The 22,220-nt window shown below is 40.9% G+C and overlaps 1 protein-coding gene across 3 annotated transcripts in view; it reads left to right on the plus strand.

Moving 5' to 3' along the window:
- The window catches only part of NFATC2 (nuclear factor of activated T cells 2), a 393,751-nt gene that overhangs the window by 279,730 nt on the left and 91,801 nt on the right, over positions 1-22,220 (plus strand). For all 3 annotated transcript variants that reach the window (XM_069243636.1, XM_069243634.1, XM_069243633.1), the window contains exons 7-9: positions 10,940-10,995; positions 13,001-13,127; positions 15,528-16,223. In XM_069243636.1, coding sequence (XP_069099737.1) covers positions 10,940-10,995; positions 13,001-13,127; positions 15,528-16,223 — 879 coding nt within the window. The remainder of the gene's footprint in view (positions 1-10,939; positions 10,996-13,000; positions 13,128-15,527; positions 16,224-22,220) is intronic.

Below are 22,220 nucleotides of genomic sequence, written 5' to 3' on the forward strand. Positions count from 1 at the left end.
TTCAGCAATAAAATAACATCCAGTCATTGGTATAGAGAAAACTTCTCACTAGCTTCAGATTAACATTAGCATGTTGGGCTTCAAGCAAACGTTTTAGTAACATTAATTTACATCTAGCCATGGTGCTATCAAAACAACAGCAGTATCAAAACAGTAGCAGTTGGTACCTGGAAAACCAAAGACAAACAACAATACACAGATCATACATTTACCTATCCCCAAGGTAATCAGCAGTACAGCTTCAACTTCATCAGGGGGCCAGCAACTCCAGCATCAGGCCAGGAACAAGGAAAGGGGAACGGTTTAGAATTTGGACTATAAGATTACTAAACCATCAAATCATTAGTTCAGTATTGAACAGGTATAGTAAACTCAGAAAATAATGAAGCACCAGAATGTCAGTAGACTGACTGGCAAAGCATGAAGTGTCAAAATGACAGGTCAGACCAGGAAAAAACACCAGTTCACTCTCAAATGACCCCTGAATGACTGACCCTCAAACATTAAATTAAACTTGCTAAACATTTACTATTGGTTGAAAACATCAGGCGAAGAAAGAACATCCAATTACAAATACGTTAGATATCGACAATGTATTAGAAAAGACACAATAAGAATTGGCAAAATGTTGTTTCATTCATCTTCTATTTACGTAACTCCAAACTCTACTAAATGTATCATATGCACCTCTTCTTCCAACTTTTTTCGGCTTGTATCTTTTTTTCGCCCTTCCCATTTGTCTAATGCTCTCCATATCTGGATGCCCTGAATCAACTCTTAAGGTGTGTTTTGATCCCTGCAGACCTCATGTGTTCAAAGTCCTTTGCCTCAAAATCTAACGTGTAACTTCTTTTCAAATATTTCATTTTCAAGCGGTCTATCCCATGCTTGTCTGCTACATCCGCTTTTAAAGTATCTCATCTGCTTCTTTTATAATCTTCATGCACAAGTATCACAATTCCTCTTCAGTGTAGGACTCTAACCTATTTACACCCATAGTTCCCTCGACAAATTCACCCGCTTCCATTGAAAGCCTAGTGTATTTAATAAAATTCCCTCCCCTAGAAACACCTTCTGATGTATTCAGCTTTTCTAACCACTGGGTTAATTGCTGAGTGTCAAACCCAGTAATGAAATGTTATTAGGCTGAGTACCAGGTAGCTGTTGTACAGTTAAGCTCAGCAGTTAGGGTGTCAGTAACCTCATGTTGGTGCCAATGTGCAGCCCTGTTTCTGTATTCAAAGGACTGAGAGGACTCAAATCTAACAATGACCCTGTACTATCAAAAGTCTGTGTGGGACAAACTATTCTGCCATTATCACTAAGTCCTTCTCCCACTTGACTGTGACTTAGGATTCCATGACCATTTGTGCCATTGTTACCCTGGGCAAATAACGGAATGACATGACCAACAGTGACTGATACAGACACTGCGCCTGGACTTGGTCTAACAGAAACATTCTGAGACTGCATTGCCCCTGTGTTCTGGCTCATCAATACAGACATATCTGTCTGCGTGCCTGTTAAAGGAGTGTACTTCGGAATTGCTTGTAGCTGCATTTGAGGTAGCAATAGTGGAGTTGGCTTGGGCTGGACCAACATTGGTTTCTGGTAAACTTGTCCTGTCAGCACTACTAGATTTGCTACTGTTTCTATAATAGGCACTTCTGGATAAATCCTAGGAATACTAGGTTGTGGCAACTGCACTGTACCGGAGACACAGTCAGCAGAATGAAACTGTTCTGCATTAGTATTTGCGTAAAAGGACTAGTCCGTACTGAGCTTTGAGACACGTTAGGATTAACCTGTACTGAACTCTCAGTCATGTTAAGGTTACTCTGTATTGAACTCTGTGTCATGTCAGCCAGTGTCAGTGTAGTCAGATTCACACTAGTACTTAGACCATTCTCTTGTGCCACATATGGTGGTGGACAATATCTCCAGTACTGTAAAATTAACTTATCATCGTTTGATTCCTTATCAGAAGTTAGAGACTTCTTTGCCTCTTTTGATTTCTGATTTTCATCCGAAGATGAACTCCTTTTCGATTTCTTAGAAGCTTTGTTTGCTTCTTTCTCGCTGTCTTCTAAACAAAATGCAGGAAACATCCCAATACCATGTAATTTATCCATTCTCCACTGTCTCTGGTCATTATCCCACCTAGCTTCTGCTAGTGTCTTTCTGCTCTTCTCATTTTTCTCTCAAATTTCAACACTTATTGGTGTCTGGCTTCTAGTTCCCAGATTTCTGATGCTTCAAATTGAGCTGGTCTTGGCAGAGGTTTTCAACTATGTATCACTTGTCTCAAGTTCTCTAAAATTCTCAAATTAAATGTCCCCTTTTCAGGAAACACTAAGCTCACTTTTTTTCCTGTGATTTTGCTCCAATGCTTTAACCAAAGGCATGCTCCGGTACCTTTTTCTTCAATTATGATATATATGCCAGAGTACCTTCTGGCGGACAAATTTCTCTTAACCTAGCTGGAATATATTCATCTCCCCTTAGAGCACTTTTTAAAGCTTTGAAGAACTTCATTTTCACAAATGTATGTAAAAAATCAATAATCATCAAGTGACTTTTAATCCCACAATCCTCCTCGTCTCCCTTCTCGACCAATTGCGATTCACGGATGTCCACCAATCCGTGTGTGACCCATCCCACTAGCAAACCTATCCCAGCAAGACTCAAAATGACATCACACTTCCACACAGCGGCTGACAAAGTCCTGTGGCTCATCCGCCTAAACACAGTAACACTCAAAACGAATGCAAAATTATTTGCGAGTACTTCAACAAAACCAAAAAACAATTTGACTGTTTACTACAGGTAGGGTAATACAATCGCTTCAGCAACCTTGCGGATTTTAACTGATGGCTTTTTTTGCTCTAACAGCTATTCTATCTTTCTCATTTCCCCAGATTCACAAGCAAAATTCCACCTACAAATTCTAATCTCAATTGATCAATGAGTCTGTCCTGGTGCACACTGGACTCGCCAAGTCTCAGTTGAAAAGACCTTACACTTGACTTTACTCACAGACTCGACCTGCCAACCATGCCCGATTGGCCTACTAAACAGACAAATTACAACAAAAACCAAGTGTCTCATTCAGTTTTTAATATATTCCGAAGTATTAGACCTCGCAGGGCCCGTATACCAACAACCACATGGACAATTTTTGAGCACCAAGCGTAACCCACATGTGAAGTTCGCCGACTTCCCTACTTTACCCTTCGGAGTACGCAAACCCCTTCTATAACATCATTTGGAGTACGCAAACCCCTTCTTCAACAACATTTGGTGTACGCAAACTCCCCTAAAATCTCACAAACAACTCAATCACCTCAATAACTTCAGATTAGCATTAGCATGTTGGGCTTCATGCAAATGTTTTGGTAACATTAAATTAGAAAACATCTAGCTATGGTGCTATTAAAACAACAGCAGTATTAAGACAGTAGCAGTTGGTACCTGGAAAACAAAAGACAAACAATACGCAGATCATACAGTTACCTGTCCCCATGGTAATCAGCAGTACAGTTTCAACTTCATCAGGGGGTCAGCAACACCAGCATCAGGCCAGGAACAGGGAAAGGTGGATGGTTTAAAATTTGGACTAAAAGATCACTAAACCATCAGATTATTAGTTCAGTATAGAACACGCATAGAAAACTCAGATATAATAAGGCACCAAAATGACAGTAGACTGACTGGCAAAGTATGAAGTGTCAAAGTGAGAGATCACACCAGGAAAAAGCACAAGTTCGCTCTCAAAGACGAACGACCCCCGAAAGACTGACCCTCAAACATTAAATTAAACTTGCTAAATATTTACTATTGGCTGAAACCATCAGGTGAAGAAAGAACATCCAATTACAAAAACATTAGATATCGGCAATGCATTAGAAAAGGCACAATAATAATTGGCAAAATTTTGATTCGTTCCTCTTCCATTTACGTAACTCTAAACTATAATAAATGTATCCTGTACACCTCTTCTTCCGACTGTGATCAATAGGCTCTTTTGTTTGGCACATTCCAAATATGCTGTGAGATAGTTGTTTCAGAAAACTCAGAGAGAGAAAAACATTAGTTAGAAACACAGCTTTAGACAAATATGCAAATTTATGAATTGAGCCTGTTATACAACAGACTTGAACATACAATTGTAGCAACAGCTAGAACATCTGGTATTAGATAACTTCCCACTGTGGCCTTGTTTGCTTGAGGCCCAGCAGAAAACAAGAAATACTCATTTTATTTCAGCATTTAAGTTAGCAGAGAATGTGCTCTTAAAGAGTCATGCTTCTCATTACAATGTTAGTACATTATTTATAAAAAGAAATGTGTGCAGGCCTTGCACTTGGTGGTGGCCAATTATAAAGGCACATTTTGGCCCTCATTAAAACCTTGGCGGTAATTGCTGCCTACTGCCGCTGCGGCGGCTGCCAAAAGACCATTGCCGCGGCTAACATCCATCCACCATAATATGACCACAGCCGGATTTCCTCTACAAGAAGGGTGGAAATCCGGCTGTGGCCATACTGGCGGATGGTGTTAGGGTGGAGCTGCTACCACCAGCAACGCCACACCAGTAGACTGCCGCCAGCTGTATTATGAAAAATAATACGGCCTGGCGGTGTTCTGCTGGCGGGCGCTGCTGGCAGTAGCAGCACCCCATCCCCTGACAGAACACCCCCTGGATTCAGGTAAGTTGGGCTTCCGACAGGGGAGAGGGGAGTGAGGGGTGTTGTGTGTGTGTGTGTGTGTGGGGTGTGTGCATGACTGTGTGAGTGTGTGCGTGCACATGAGCGTGTAGTGTTGCATGTGTGTGTGCATGTGTGAGAACGCGTGTATGAATGGAAAAGTGCATGCGTGACTGTGTGTACGTTTGGATGTGTGTACGGATGTGTGCGCGAATGAATGGATGCATGAGTGTATGAATGCGTGTATGCCTGTGTGAGTGAGTGTGTGAATGCTTGGTGTGTGCCTGCATGTGTGCATGAATGAGGGGTGTGGATAGGAAGGTGGGGAGCGTGGATGGAGAGGGGGTTGTTATGGGGAGTGTTGTGGGGGTGGGCCTCCTACCAGTGACAGGGAAAGTATTCCCTGTCACTGGTAGAGCCTACTGCCATGGTTTTCGTGGCATTATGAATGCCACAAAACCATGGCGGTAGGCAGGGTCATAATGCCGCTGTAGGGACAGTAGAGGCCGCCAGGTTGGTGATTGTTTTCTCCAGCCCGGGAACTGCTACCGCCATGGTGGTCGGTGTGGTACATTGGAGGGTTGGCTTCAGTCAAACTGCCAATGTCATTATTTGGCAGTATGTACAGCCATCTGTTGGCAGTACTACTGCTACATTTACACCGACCGCCGGGGTCATAATGACCCCCTTTGTGTCAACATTTATTTTATTGTTAAAACATTTCACATCTTAGTACATAAGTATGATTACTTAAAGGATAATTGTTCACGCTAAATATCGGTGCTCACTATTTCGAGTTAAGCCTGCCTGCTCGTGCCAAGCTACCAAAGGGTGAGTGGGGAGTTAACCAGTGACTGTCCAACAAAGACTCCATTGCTAACACCTGTCTATAATGTTATGATGTGAATGGTCCACCCAAATCATTTACCACTGCTTATAAGTAATAAATAGGACAGGGGAGTAATGGTGTGGCATACATTACATGGCATCTCCTCCCTGTCACAAATAAAACCTGGCCTCCTACGACCCACAGCTTCCTGCCCCTTTGAATTTGTTCCCCCTCCTCATCCTTCCTCTCCTGATGTGCTCTCTGCTTTGCCAGCACTGCACTGATAGACTCACTCTGAGGCCTGCCCAGGCAGCCTGATATTCCTTTATAACCGGGCAACATTAGGTAGCTTTTACTGTTGCCATGTAATATCAATGAATTGCATGATTTACAATCTGTCTTTAACACTTGTGGTTCTCAGTGAGAGACACACATAACATAACATAACAATAATGTGCTTTTTACATAATGCATTTGTTGTGATTTCTAAGTTTTGTACAAAGAAGATGTCCTTAATAACTCAACACAAGGTGCCTAATTTACCAACATCCATATGAATGGAAGGCTTTGTCAAACCTGGCAGAAATTAGTATTGAAACCTGAAGACCACCGCTTGATTTTGCAGCAGATGTTCAACACTCTGAGCCATCCTGTTAGCCTGTTTTTTGTCTTGCTCATAGGCCTTCATCAAACTGAGTAAGTGAACCTTGTTTGATATAACTGCAAATCTTGCAGCAGGTGTATGGTAAGACTTACTATCAAAATGACAGTGCTGAAACTAGTCAACCCATCTTCTTGAACACACCGCCAGATTGTGAGATAAGGGGCTGAAGATGAGAATTGTGTCCCCGAAAGACCATACCAGATGAATTTAGACTCATAAACAAACCATCTCAGAATGAGATGGAGAACTAGTCATACATACAAAGTTACTCATTATCTTCTTTGACCCTCAAACAACTCTCCACTTTTATTTATTTAGTACTCTTTACCTGTCCATTTTTGTTCATTTCATATCCAAGGGCTCGCCATACTCTATAGTTGTGTACGACTGACATGAGTTACTTCATACGCAGCTAACACAACATATCACAATATCGCAATAATTCAGTGCCTAGTATGGAATGTAAGATCCGCAAGTAAAATTGACTTTAATGTGGCCAATATGCAAAAGTTTTCTTTCCTAGACCTCAAAATGTCACTCAGACCTTTATTGTCTCAATGTGCCTTATACTATCCCTGGAGTACAAATCTAAATACTTTACTCAGCAAAATATAACATTGCTTGTTTTCCCTGGCAGTCCTTTTTAAGAAAAAGCCCAGACTCGAAATTCTAAAAGAGTTATGAAAACAACGTCACAGCTTGAGGGCAATGATTTTACCGCTTGCAGTTTCAAAAGAATGAAAACGTGGTGTGGAGCTGTGGATCAGGGAAATAGTTGGGTCAGGATATCACGACAAGTTATCGGGGCAATAAGAAATCAACTGTAGCAGTAGTATGTTGGGAGCATAGCATAGGAAAAGGCCAATAGGCACTGATATCTAAGTAAAGTTTCGCTCGACAGTAATAGCCATGTTCCCATACTCCTTTGTCCCGAATAGGAAACAATTAGCAGAGGGGAAACACTTGATTCTACCAAACATAATGAACGAGTCTGAGACTCTTCTGGGGAATTCCCCTTAAAACTTTTTTTATTTTCCGAAACATTAAATAATCATTAGCTTTTACCTAGAGGATGCAGAGAGACAAAGGAAAATAGGTGAGAACGCAAAATGAAGAGAAAAACTGTGACAAAGAGAGAACGCACGGTTTAAAAACACCTGAAAGGCAGAGATGTAGATAAACAGGGTGGTGCAGGAATGAGAAATGAGGTGATATCAAAACTATTCAATCTTGGTACTCAACAACGTTAGTAGCAAGCTCCGAAGAAAAACTTTGAGCCCTTGCAATTTTTTTCTATTTTACAAATAAGTAGTGTCAACAACTAAAAGAGAAATTAAGTGATGAAATACATACGTAATAAATGGCAGTCTTTATTTTGAAATCAACACATTGTTATTATCCATTAATCATCTTAAGTAATGGCCTTGACACAGTATTTTGAGGCCCAATAGAATAGGAGTGAGAGGATCACTTGTGGCTCTGAAGTGGCTCTACATACAAGTCACAATGAGCTATTCACTATTCACTGCACACTTTCCCTCTCTTTTTTTTCAGTACGTTCTAACGAAATACTTTCTAGAAGTTTAAGGTTTGAAAATATTAACTTTAGTCAGAAAGGACAACATAACACCTTCTAAAAATTCAATTTTCGATGACTCTGAACTCAGACAGATTTATTATCTGGGCTTAGGTTCAAGTCTGAAAATGTATTAATTTCATATTCTATTAAACTTGGAAAATCAGTACATTAGGATTTGGTACTTGTCTCAGATGCCTTACAACTGAATTCCAAATCATAAAATAAATATAATGAAATGAAAACTCCTTTTGAAAAAAAAAAGTAATATTATTGTTGGATTCATGTCTCTCTCGTGGAAATATTTTAATTATAAGTGTTCTCGAAAGCCCCTCACTTGGAAATTTGATAATACAATAAAGTCTGGTCCTTTGGAAGGGATGGGCAAACCTCTCTGCCTGGCTTCTGTGTAATTGTGAATCTGATTTCCAGTTATTGGATATTTTCCATATGTCAACATGACATACATCAACACAATATTAACTAAACAGATCACTTGGCGATGGTGTAATCACATACAGTGAAGAAAGCATAATTTTAATTTTATAAATTAATTTCAAGAGTCTTAATTTCCCACCTTTGTGAGAAAGACCCTTATAGTTCAAATATTCATGCATGTTTTAGTGCTTATAGAATTAGAAATATTTTAGATAATTGCTTGTTTTTTAATAAATAACATGAAATAGTGCCTTGAACAAATGCTGTGAATAATAGGAAATATGGCTATCAAGCACTATCAATGCTCTCGGGGAATTTGGGATTTGTCATTATGTAAATAAAATAGTGTCCCCTTGGTGAAGAGGGTAAAATGCATATGTTTCCTATGTGTAAAGTAAATTACAATCGCATTGAGTCACAGAATCAGTGTTGTACCACAGCTTATAACCAACTGCCATTGATGAAGAATTTGCGGGATCTGGCAGAAGGTGGTCAACGTCTGATCATGTCAACATGCCCACGTGGAACTTTCTGCTAATCAATGTTTTTTCAGGGAATGTTTGTGTACTTTGCTGTAGAGTCTAGGTACTAGTCATGTACACTACTGTTGCATATGAAAGGTCACATGAATATTAATAGAGCTTCCAAACAGCATGACTGTCTCATGGAAGACTCATTGTCAAGGGCCCACTTCAACTGTCCCTTGGATATAAAATGTGCCGCCTTCTCATATCAAGTCACTTACAGCAGTCCCATAACCCAAAAAGCAACGGGCAACAGCAGCAACCTTAAAGTTCATTCACATCGGGTTTTTAGTTAGAAAGGAGCAGAGAATGAGGTTGAGAGCTGCATCTGCAGAATTACTCGAAAAATTCCATAATATGTGCCATGATTTTTTCTGAAGAAGTTGTACGACAGTTTAAGTAATTTCAGTTTCAATGCGAGCTTCTGTTTCTGCTCAAATCGGGATTGGGGTAGTGTGATAAAACACATGTGGCTATACGTCTTGCGGTAATATCACTTCAAATTTCAAGTAATTACATCTGGAGAAATGTGGAAGGGAGCAAGGGTCTGAACAGCGGGAAAAACAAGAAAAAGCAGTGCTCAAACACAGATTTTCAGGGTTAGACCCCATTATGAACGTAAAAACTCGTAATGGTGAGGTAATACCAAATTGTGATATTACCCTGCAGGAAATTACCTTGTCCAGTGGTGTAGGATAGGCCCCCGCAGCTCTCGAGGTGCGAGGGGCCCCGAGCTCCAAGGGGCCACTGATCACAGTGCTATGGCCTCAGAGCTCCTGAATGAGTCCTGTGTGGGGGGGGGGGCTCCATGTACATTGGAGGGGGAGCCTCTCAAGTGTAGGTACACCACTGACCCCGCCATGTCGGTAATACTGGCTGAATTATTCGCTTAGGAAAAGCTGTATTGTTGATCCTGAATCATGACAAGAGTAGTCAAATCTAGCTCATCATTCTTTAAAACAGCTGTTCCACATAGTGCACCGGAGCCACCTATTCTTATAAGCGTCACAATGGGAAAAAGCAGAAAGCTGCAAGAGTGAGCTAAAGAGGCAGGGAGTGGCTGTAAATGGATAGAAGAGGCCTAAGATGGCTTCAGGATTGCGCTGCCTCAGTATTCCTTTCGCACATTCAATTGCAGCAGCCGCGTTTTTCAGAGGAGAGCTTGGGCACAGGCACGTTTTTATTTACAAATTATTATATGATTGCATCCTGAACGTGGTGCATAACCCCTCTGTCCTATTGCAAGTGCATTACAGCCTAAGGACTTGCAATACAGTGAACGGGATATCTGCCATGTTTTTGTTGGAGTATCCTGTCTGCCAAACTATAACTAAGGTCCAATATTTCCAAGTCAATTTGGCATATGGATTCTGTAGTAGCCCTTTACAAAACAACTAAAAATCGACGTACATACCTGAGATAGCCTTCAGTTCATAAAGCATGACTTACTGGATCACTTTGCAATTTATAGCTCTATACTTCTATCACACGAAAATACAAAAGTATGCTAAGCAGTCCAACTCTAGTACACCACTCACCAGATTGCTATTTCCATGTACCTACATGTCGCAAAGAGATAACAGCAGTTTTTTAAACTGCAATATAGTTGAAAATTATCTTATTTAATAGTAAGTACGAAATTAGTTATATTTCCGCCGAAAAAACATGACATTACACTGAAGTAATAGAATTGAAAGTTACACCCATGCAGAATATTATAAAATCATGCTTTACTTTTTTAAAATGGTGATGTATTTATTTTTCGTGTCTGGAAAAACGTTTTAATCCCACTGTTGTGTGAAGCCAATTTCAGATCACATTGATCTTCTCTCTCATTCTTTCAATAACTAGCCACTAATTATGTATCGATTTTTTAGCCAGCTATAATTGACAAGTAATATGATGAAAGAGGTGATGAAAGGCATGTTATATTCTTATGTAATACTAATCTTGTTTTAAAGGGGGTTTATCTCGCTTACGTATTTTATATGGCATTGCTTTTTGTCGAATAAAGATCAATTGAATTGGATCGATGAAAATAGACAAATTGGGGAATCTGAACCCCCTTCAGGTTAATGTGGTCTTCCAGGATTGTATTTACAAATTCTGTTTCAGCTTTGGAACATTAACGCTTTTCACAGTGGTACAGAAGGATAAAGTTTACTTAAGATTAAAATATATTATATTCCCATATTATTTTAGATGGTCAGCAGATTTGGGAAATGGAAGCTACAGTTGATAAAGACAAGAGCCAGTCTGTAAGTATGAAAGACAATATTTCACCACTGAGTGTTTGAGAATTGTACTTTTGAGGGAACAATGTATACAAGCACATGAAGGAGAGCAGACCATCGTTTAAAGGTCTATGGGGGTCATTCTGACCCTGGCGGTCATTGACCGCCAGGGTCAACGACCGCGGGAGCACCGCCAACAGGCTGGCGGTGCTCCCAAGGGCATTCTGACCACCGCGGTATGGCCGCGGTCAGAAACGGAAAACCGGCGGTCTCCCGCCGGTTTTCCGCTGCCCTGCTGCGCCGCCATGGGGATTCCGACCCCCTCACTGCCATCCTATTCCTGGCGGTTTTGACCGCCAGGAACAGGATGGCGGTGAGGGGCGTCGTGGGGCCCCTGGGGGCCCCTGCAGTGCCCATGCCAATGGCATGGGCACTGCAGGGGCCCCCGTAAGAGGGCCCCTAAAAGATTTTCAGTGTCTGCCATGCAGACACTGAAAATCGCGACGGGTGCTACTGCACCCGTCGCACCCTTCCCACTCCGCCGGCTTCATTCGGAGCCGGCTTCCACGTGGGAAGGGGTTTCCCGCTGGGCTGGCGGGTGGCCTTCTGGCGGTCGCCCGCCAGCCCAGCGGGAAACACAGAATAAACGCGGCGGTCTTCTGACCGCGCAGCGGTATTCTGGCGGCTCCCGCCGGCACCGCAGTTACCGCGGCCGGCGGGAGTCAGAATGACCCCCTATATCTCCAGTATCATGGCTTTACTGCTGCTCTGTGGTGCAGCAAGGGTGTCAAGGGGACCTAAAGCAAGATACATAAATAGACCTCCAAGCCACCTGGTTGGGTCCTACCCAGAGATATAACTGGGGTGCAGTAGACCCTCTTAGCTTGGGACTGGTTCCACCACCCCTGTTGCTACCAACTTGTCAGTAGACATTTATTGAACAAAGAAGGTGCCTCAATATCCCATTTCGAAACTGCTGGTATTGGAGTTGTGTTGGTAAATCATCCAGGGCCTAAAGAATATGGCATAGATGAACAAGTAACAAAAGCATCTATATATAGGACGTGAGACTGACACACAAAAAGAACACGTAGGAAGTTGTAGAGATAGTTGCAGTAGTTTATGACAGAGAAGGAGAAGAGATTTAGAATTGATAATGAAAAAATGCCGATGGGCTCTGACTGGTAAAAGATGGTTGGGTCCGATTCACAAAACGGTTTTCATTGTGTAAGGAAGGTATGGAATAAATCATAACTTTATCATAGCAACCTGTATGTCATTTCCAAAGTCGCACATGTCTAAGTTCAGCCAGCAAAAGTCTAGTCTTGTTTGCATATAAGCTGCATAAAGTCCGTGTCACTTCCATATTCGTATGTTCTGCAGTAATGAGTATAATGTGATAATTCAAGGAAGGGTGTCAGTGGAGTGTCAAGGAATTCAGTGTAAATGACGCAAACACCGTCATGTCTGTACTTATTCCCAAACATTTTTAATCTTTGTAACATGATTATCTGCCTTTCTAAAGTACAGCTACTTGATTAAGTAGTATATGACGAGGAAAGTATTTTGATGTGTTGTGCAAACCATTTTCCTGAAAATTATTATATATGAAAAGAAAACATGATTACACGTTATTTTCAAATTTCACAACTTTCCTAAATCTATGCCTAGGGAATCTCCTCAATGCTGAGAATTAGGGAAAACATACACTTGATCAGAATATATATGAATCACGTACACCTCGGTGCATAACCTGTGCAAATCATTCCACTTGCATGTATCTGCCAAATGTTCGTGAATTATTTTATGAGCAAGATATTGGATTGTTCCAACTGTAGATACAAATATACTATTTGAGGTTGTTTTGATGTCACGAGGCTCTAAAAATACTTTTATTAAATCTAGGGGACATTGCGATACGGAGAGTTTAAGGTGCTGTAAAACACACCTGTCTAACTGATGTTTATGAACCAGTGCTTAGCACGGGCTGTTATTTTGTCTTCCAATAAGAATGTACATATCATTTCAGAGCATGCTCTTTGTAGAGGTTCCAGAGTATCGGAACAAGCACATCCACACACCTGTGAAAGTGAATTTTTATGTCATCAATGGGAAAAGGAAGAAGAGCCAACCTCAGCATTTCACTTACCTCCCAGGTAAGATCACCAGGCCTTCTTGAAGCTATTTTTCTTGCACATAAGAAATACAATATGTTGGTCCTCGTGGCTATGCGAATATTTGCATGTGGATGGGTAACATGTGGCAGATATTTTGACTGTACTCAATGAAAAATGTGGTTCTAATTGCTCCCCCACTCATCAGCCATAAAATAATTTATATGCACAAAGCTTTATCACTGACAATGCCAGTGCTATATGCCTGCATTTATATATATATATATATATATATATATATATATATATATATGTATATATATATATATATAAACATATATATATTTAGAATATATGCATGGTCACAGAGTGTAATATGCTATTAATTGCAATTATTGAGTGTGTGGAGAGACCAGGACTCCCTAGAGGCAAGACCTCAAGGTGAGTCATAATGCCACTCCCTTTTCATCCCTCTAGAAAGGTAATAAATAGTACAATATACTCAGCACATGTGCATGCATAGTTTATGCCATGACATTTTTCCCTGTGAATTTGTTTTACCGAGAGGTATTTAAATGAAAATAGGGTGCAAGGTATTACATTTCTGCAGGAAGGTAAAATCACACCAAAGAGATTTTGTGAGTGTTAGGAGAGTGGTTCCCTTGTGTAAAATTATTGATACCAGCAATCTCTGATGAGGTACAAAGGGCATATTTACCAGTGCACCACTTTACTTGCGTCGCCCCTGTCCCATTTAACGATACTATGGTTGCACTATATTTACAATATGGCGCTCCATGGTGGTTGTTAGGAAAATAGCATCAAAATGTTTAATGCTATTGCGGCACTTTGCTGCAATAGCGTCAAATAATTGATGCTAGTGCAGCAAAGCACAGGGAGGCTCATTGATTAGAATGGGTGCGTCATTTTAACACCTGCTCTGAGCAAGCGCTAAAAATGACAGAAAAAATGGTGCAGTGAAATATTGTAAATGTCAGTGCCCCATTTTTTGGGCCTCCTTGCATCGGAACGCCCCCTTACATACATTATACCTGGCGCAGGCATAATGTGGCGCAAGGGGTTACAAAGTGGCGCAATGAAAGCATGGCGTCACTTTGTAAATATGCTGCAGGAGAAAGACCTCCTTAACATCGCCTTAGCGTAAAAACAATTATGCTAGGGTGGTGTAAGGTGGCGGTAGGGACTTGTAAAAATGTCCCAAAGTGTGTTTGTGATGTTAATTTTCCTGTACTCTAGTATTAGACTCCAAATTGTCCTTTTCACTGTAATAATACATTTGTGAAAGTACGTTTATTATTATAGATGATATAAATAACATAGGTTATCGGCCTCATTCATTTTCATGGTGAAGGCCGAAATATATATCTGTTTATTATGGAAAGAAAATCTAACTTTATTAACATTATTAAGCTACAAATGATTTTACTCATATCATAAAGTATTAAACAAAATAAAATTTGAGTAAAAGTGTAATAGAATTAATTACAGCAACTGCCAGATTTCCTATTTTGCAAATGTAGGGCCTGATTTAGAGGTTGGCTGATGAGTGTGTCAGATATCCCCTCCGTCTAATTACAAGTGCCATAAGATATAACGCACTTGTTGTAAGGCAAATGGGATTTCTGTCACATCGTGACAAAATAATTCGTCCATCAAACTCTAAATCAGGGACTTAAATAAATAGAAAATGCAAACAATTTTTCTGTACCCATCACACGGTTTTATTTCCTCCCTTACCCTCAAGTTTTGACACCCTCTGTTTACTGACTAAAAATCAAAAGGTATCAGAATGGTTTACATACCCTAATAACCCTGTCACTTTAACTTTGTTGAGGCATATTTGGGCGATGATGAGGGGCGAAGCTTGAGCAGTAAGATTGAGGTTCAGATTTTCCATCAATCACTCTGGTTACAATACTTTATGTGAAAGCAGGGCATGGAGAGGGGTGGTGCTTAAGAAGCAGTAGAAAGGGAGAGGTGTGCAGATTGTTAGAGGTACTTAAACTAATTATTTTGTAAAATACACAATTTTTAAGACATTTAAAACAAAGACCAGTGTGTGTTTTTGTCTGTGTGTGAATGTAAAAATCCCAGGTTAAATCTGATAAACACCTCACGATACCCACATAAATCCCCTGTACCCAAATTTTTACAATAGACCAAAAATATTTGTAGGTTGTAGCACACCAAACAGCTCCCCTGAAGCTACACCCCGGCTATGATATATTTTGAGTGTCATGGTGAGTAATAAAGTGGTATTGCTGGTGGCCACACAAAGTACAGCATTATTATTAATTAGAATATTAAATTTAGCCATGGGATGAATACTCATACTAAATGTAAAAGTCAATCATTCCAATGTATGTGACTTGTTATGAAGACTGCCTAATACTTACATGCAACAAACTGTTTTCATTCTAGTTCCCTCAATCAAAACTGAGCCGATTGATGACTACAATTCGCCATCTGTTGGCAACGCAGTGTATGGCGGTTTAAGAACATTACCAATGATGTCTTATTATTCACCACATCAGGTGATCAATGAATCCCCTCCCTGTCATGTGGCCAATGTGGCTTCCTGTCAACAGATGCGTTCAAATCTTTCCACTCCAGATTCTCGATATCAAGAGCTGAATCCGACAAGTGTCATCTACCAGCGAAGCAAGAGCCTTAGCCCAAGCCAACTAGCCTACCAACAGTCTGCCTTAATGGCCTCACAAATTACAGTTGCAGATGCCCACAGATCGGTGCTGGTTCATGCAGGTTCACCTAGTCATTCCTCAGCTATGCACCACCACTCTCCTTCAAACCATCAACCTTCCCCTGTTATTCACTTTTCACCAAACAGTCAGCAACTGAGGTGTGGAAGCCAGCAGGACTCTCAGCATATAACACACTGTGACACATTTGCATCTAGTGTGTCCCGGTCTAGTCAGTCACAAGTGAGCCAACCACAGAGGGTTAGTCCAAGTTCATACCCTACGGTGATTCAGCAGCAGTCGAGCACCCCAAGGCCTGCTAAAACCATAACCCCTGCTAGTGATCAGAAAGAAACTGGACCAACTGGAGTCACTGTTAAACAGGAGCAAAACCTGGACCAAGCATACTTGGATGATGGTAAGCAATAGCAACTTTATACCTCTGATTGCCATTTGTGTTTGCAGGTTCAGGAAAAACATCCAGATTGCCTTGTCTGCATATATGTGTTTAATCTCTAGTAAACAGTGAGGCTGGTGTAGTGTGATTCTGCAAAATGGAACTGGGCAGTGTTTTCAAACTGATGAGGCTAAGCAATTGTACTAAGTCATCCATTAACATAGTTTGCTCTTAGCAAGCGTGGCCTGTTCACCAAGCTAAAAGATAAACCATACTGTGTGGGCAAACAATGTACATAGGTCATTGAAGACCTTTGTATTAGTACCATGAGCGGAGATCACACAGTAATCAAATACAATAATGGAGATGGAGTAGAATATGTTGGGTTGCTTCTATTTTTTAAATAATACATATAACCACTCTTTCGGTTTGTAACATCTCAGTCCTGCCTGATTACATTATTGGTGTGGCTTCCATTTCTTTAAGTGGCTAGGATAACAATGTAGCAAGAGTACTCTAAATTCTTCCTCAGACCAGAAGCCTTTTTTCCCTGTTAAGAATCCATGTTAAGTAGGAGTGGGTAAAGTGATCCCTCTATCAAGAACTTAGTAAAATATTCTGCACTTTGCAAAGAAACGCAGGTTTTTTTAATTTGTCCAGGGGTGTAATTCACTTTTTTCCACCACCTGAGTGCTTCTGAATTCTGGGCTCCCCTAGCTCTGAGTGGAAGCAGGGAAGCACCATGGCTACCACTCAGCTAACAACTTAAGCTCCTTTGTATGCTACCGGAAGTGCAGCTATAGGAGGTGTGTGCTTGGGCAATGCAAAACAAAACTGAGTGCCAAGTGAGCGCTAATTTTTGTGCCCTCAGCTATGCGTAGCATCAAAATTGTTCCAGGTAAGAAAATGACTCCTATTTTATTGTGCTTTATTAACATTGCATAGCTAAAGTTGTTTTTAAATAAATTGCAAAGTTGAGATGCCTAGAACTTTGAAGCTTCTCACACCCCTAATCTCATTGACCTCTCAAGAGAGGTGAAGGTGGCGAAGTTTAGGAGCATATATACCTGATCAAGAGCCTGAACCCCAATCCTTTAATATTTGAGGGCGAAGGCACAAAGCTGAATTTTGTGATATAACTTAGCTCACTGATATACCTTGGCCGCGGTTAAGCCTTGATGGGCCTGATTCACAAAGTTAAGCTTACACTCTTGTGTAAATTTAGTATGTTTTTATAATCACGAACTACGAATGATAGTAAGTTCACTACTAAGGATACTCAGCAGGTGCGGCTGAGGATTCTGCGCATAAAAAGAAAGGGCAGGCTGGCTTATCTTTTTATGTTCTCCACCCCGACTGCAGAGTTTTCCGCACTTACTATTAACTTGTAAGCTAATTTCACAGCTTCCAAACTTAGAAGAGTTCACTCACAGTTGGGAGAAATAAAGGGAGGACAAAACATCATTTTGGACCCGTTGTTTAGTTTCAGTTCGTTTAAACAGTTGTCACTCCTGCTTCGTTCAAGTACATGCACACAGTAAATGTAGTACATGTATTATGGAATGGGTTTCTCCCAGTGCTTAATTTGTAAACGAAGAGGTGCCGGTGCCCAATGCCCTCCTCTTAAACACGCGGCTGCTGCAATTAAATGTGCGAGCACAGGATACTGAGGAGGCGTAATCCTGACGCCATCTCCGGCCTCTTCAATCCATAAAAAGCCACTCCCTGCCCCTTCAGCTCACTCTTGCAGCTTTCTACTTTCTTCCTTTGTGACGCTTTTTCGTTATTCCCTTCCTCCGTCTTTCCCATATGTGTCTTTTGCTCGCAGCAAATGGTTGAGGCAGAAGAATAAGCCCCGGCCCTCAAAAATAGGAGCTGGTGCTCAGAACCGGACACAACAAGCACAAATTAAGCACTGGTTTCTCCTATCTGTTTCTTCTGTGCGTTTGTCAAATATTTTTGTTTGCTCGAAAATATCTGGCGCTTGCATTGTGAAGCTCTGAAAAGTAGTTTAATTTTCGCCTTAGTGCTTTTAGTGACATGAGAGAATAGCTCCTGTTAACTCTGCTATGAGTCGGGTGTTAAAGGTTCCACACCCACGTGAATAATGTGTTTTCAACCGAAATATACTCCATTTTATAAGCACCTTCTTCCCTTAATGAATGGATGGCACCCGCACTACCATTTAGATTCGCATAGTTGAGGTAAAATGTCCAGTCACCCAACTATCAGGCATTTTTTTGGGGGTCACTCTGACCCCCGCGGGCGGCGGGAGCTGCCCGCCTGGAGGGAGCCGCCATATGGCCGCTCCGCGGTCGAAAGACCGCGGAGGCCATTCTGGCTTTCCCGCTGGGCTGGCGGGCGACCGCCAGAAGGCCGCCCGCCAGCCCAGCGGGAAACCCCTCCCCACGAGGAAGCCGGCTCCGAATGGAGCCGGCGGAGTGGGTATGTGCGACGGGTGCAGTGGCACCCGTCGTGTATTTCAGTGTCTGCAAAGCAGACACTGAAATACAAAGTGGGGCCCTCTTACGGGGGCCCCTGCAGTGCCCATGCCATTGGCATGGGCACTGCAGGGGCCCCCAGGGGCCCCACGACACCCCTCACCGCCATCCTGTTCCTGGCGGTCGAAGCCGCCAGGAACAGGATGGCGGTGAGGGGGTCGGAATCCCCCATGGCGGCGCAGCAAGCTGCGCCACCATGGGGGATTCCCAGGGCAGTGGAAAACCGGCGGGAGACCGCCGGTTTTCCTGGTCTGACTGCGGCCAAACCGCCGCGGTCAGAATGCCCTGCGGGGCACCGCCAGCCTGTTGGCGGTGCTCCCGCATCCCCGGCCCCGGCGGTCCTTGACCGCCGGGGTCGGAATGACCCCCTTTATCTTTTTTTGTGTGCACATTTTGGCCCATCGGGTGATTCATTATTTAACCTAGGGGAGTGTTCCCTCATATTATGACACCATTATTGTGATCTCAGTTGTGTGATATTGCTATCGGTTTATCAATATTGTATTACTATTATTTAGGGTCACCATTTGGAGGTCATAACACGATTAGGAATTCACGATTTTGATACTGATGATTGATATCACTATTGTGATCCCACAAAGTGTATTACGATAACACTTTATATGCTGTTGCAATTGTGGTCTGATTGTTCTCATACCATGAGTATGTTGAAATTGGGATTTCACTATTTTAACCGAACAATTGCAATGTCATAATCGTGATATGTTTGTTTTGAGGCAGACTTTGTGATGTCATGACTGAGATGGCTCTGATGTGATGTCACTAATACCATTTCACAACTTCAATGTCACTAATGAAATGACGTTATTGAGATGCCTGAGCAAATAATAACGTTGAAAAACTTTATTCTATATTGTGTTTGTCCCGCAAATGGTGAAAAGTGGCATTTGTTATCTCAGTTCATGGGTAAAACTTACAGCACCTGTGGAATATCTATATAACAGCATAACCTGTAGTCTCATCTCAGAAAACACCAACCCCCTACACCTTAGTGTCTCGCTTATCTGTCTGTGCTGCTGTAGCAAATAGAAATGTTATGCAAGGTCAGGCTGCATTTGAGGATTTCTGCAACTTTTCAGGTTGGCTGCAAGCTAGAGGCTGATTTTAGTGCAGGATAAATGTCGTGACCCAGTCTTGACATCACTTATCCTATGTATTTGAAACATTGAGCTGTTTTATGCACAGTTTAGGATCATTTTTCAAAACATTTCTTTGGGGTACACTCCAACAAGTGCACTCCAGATGGTGTGGCCTGCTCACTATAAGTACTCACAGTATACAGTGCAGGGCTGATTTGATCGTTTTTACAGAAATGTTGTTATTTACCCCTTCAACCCTGATATCACGAGCATGTTCACTACAATGTCTGGTTGTGGAAATTGAATAAAAGAGAAGATATATTATTTATTACTCACAAAATACTGATCACAATTTGCAGACAGTAAATAATTGTCTGATCCGACCTATGTACAAATAGGTAGTTCTGAAAATTCAGATTCGGAGTGAGTTGCGGTCTGACCTGCCTTTTTAATATTCACGAGGTAGGTCACAAAATGCCACTCACTCCAATTGAAGGCCATAACAGAGTTATGGTCTTATCCATTCCTTATCCATTTCTAAACCAATTTTAAGAGTCAGAAAAAAGCTACTGAGTCTTACAATCGCTTTATTGCATTGTAAAAAAGCACGTTGGTACTGCAAACTCCGTATGAAAGAGGTTGTGACCACAACAATGTGACTTACATCTGCCACATCATGGAGTTATTGCATTATTATTTAAGGTTAACCTTGCATTCCAACACAGTGCACGGTCTTTTTACATGAAAGTTCCTCTTTCACATTCAAATATGTGCCTATATCTTTAAAGGTGTGCACAATACAGTTTGTCTGTCAATAACAGAGCCATTCATTTATGAGAAGGTTTTCCAGAAGATGACAGCACATGTTGTTAAACCACTGAAACAAGGCCACATTTGAATGTGTATAACACCCTCTTTGTCTTCTTTAAATGTTTTTGGGAGTTGACAGTCCTTTAAAATGTTCTCATCCTTTTTCAACAATTGCCAAATATTTAAAAAAAATCTGAAAATCGAATAGCAAAAAATATTTATATTTACTTAGACAAAACGTACTGTGTGAAGCACTTTTGTCCATTCTAAGAAGGAGACAGTTTCGCAGAAAGTTTGGACATTGAATGCTGTAGGCAAAATGAATACGATGTCCTAACGAACAGTATTTCATTCATGATGAGGAAACACAATGTTGTCCCTCTAATTTAGGCCTTAAAAATGTATATCTGTCCTAAAAACTGAAATAGAATCGTTTGACTTTGCTAGAATTATCTTTTTTATCCCCAGAGGAGAAATCTACCAAAGATCCTGTTAGTAAAATCATTCATGCGGTCCCTTCATTGCGAACTATTTGAAGGCAAGGTCATTATCCATTTCGGCAGTCGTATTTGAATAGGAGGTAAAGAGGACGAGCAACACTACCAACAATGGCAGCGTCTTGACATTTCAGAAGAGCTGTGATGTATGGCTTATGGCATTACTTTCTGTGTTTCAGCTGATGCCTTTGGAAACTTAACCCTTCAATCCATTCATAACCCGAAAAATGTATAATCTTTGCCAAATATCTCAAAACATGGCCGTTCCCAAACCTGCCCCGTTACTTGGCTTGGGCTCTATATTCATTACTAAACTGTTACTTTATAGGATAATTAAGAGCACATCAAACCCATACTTAATGTAATAAATACACTTCCTAGCGCAACAAAGAATGTCACAACACACCATAATATAATAAAATAACATAATCTAACATAAACCAAACTACTCCAGATTTCACTGAAAAGACGAACTTTGATATGTATTTCAGGTAAAACTACTAAAAACATAACTTATTACTATTTACAGCCTCAAGTCAAGACTTGAAAATTTAAAACATATTCTAAACTTGTACTCCAATCTAAACAATATTAAACTGAGTAGAACAAAAATATTTCTTAATAAAAAAGTAGGAAGACCATGGAAGCAATTTAACAAGTAATTTAAGTTCACATGTCTTCTATTCCAAGTAAAGTTATTTAAGATTAATATTAGAGAACGACGAATCACTTTTAAAATACAGTTTACAGTGATTATGCCATAACAGCATTTATATCATAAAATACAGAACGATGCAATCTGCTAATGCTTTGACTTTCACATGTCAGCGTGGGTAACATGAGGGAGCAACCTCAGTAAGAGCACTGAGGATATTTATGTTTTTATTTTGCCTCCTCTCATTTTACATTTATTTATTCAGTAAACAACATTTCTCCTTAACTGTAGTGTCTGTGGAAACTATATCACACCCCTGTGCACCGTGGGTACTCACTGATCTTACTACTATGTCATTATTACTCCATTAATGAAGTACCTAGATCCCTAGCTACAAAGGTAAATTGATGGCAGTAGATTTACGCAATAATGTACTCTTGCACTTAGGTGTAAGT

This window comes from Pleurodeles waltl, chromosome 7, assembly GCF_031143425.1.
Source record: "Pleurodeles waltl isolate 20211129_DDA chromosome 7, aPleWal1.hap1.20221129, whole genome shotgun sequence".
Taxonomy (NCBI): domain Eukaryota; kingdom Metazoa; phylum Chordata; class Amphibia; order Caudata; family Salamandridae; genus Pleurodeles; species Pleurodeles waltl.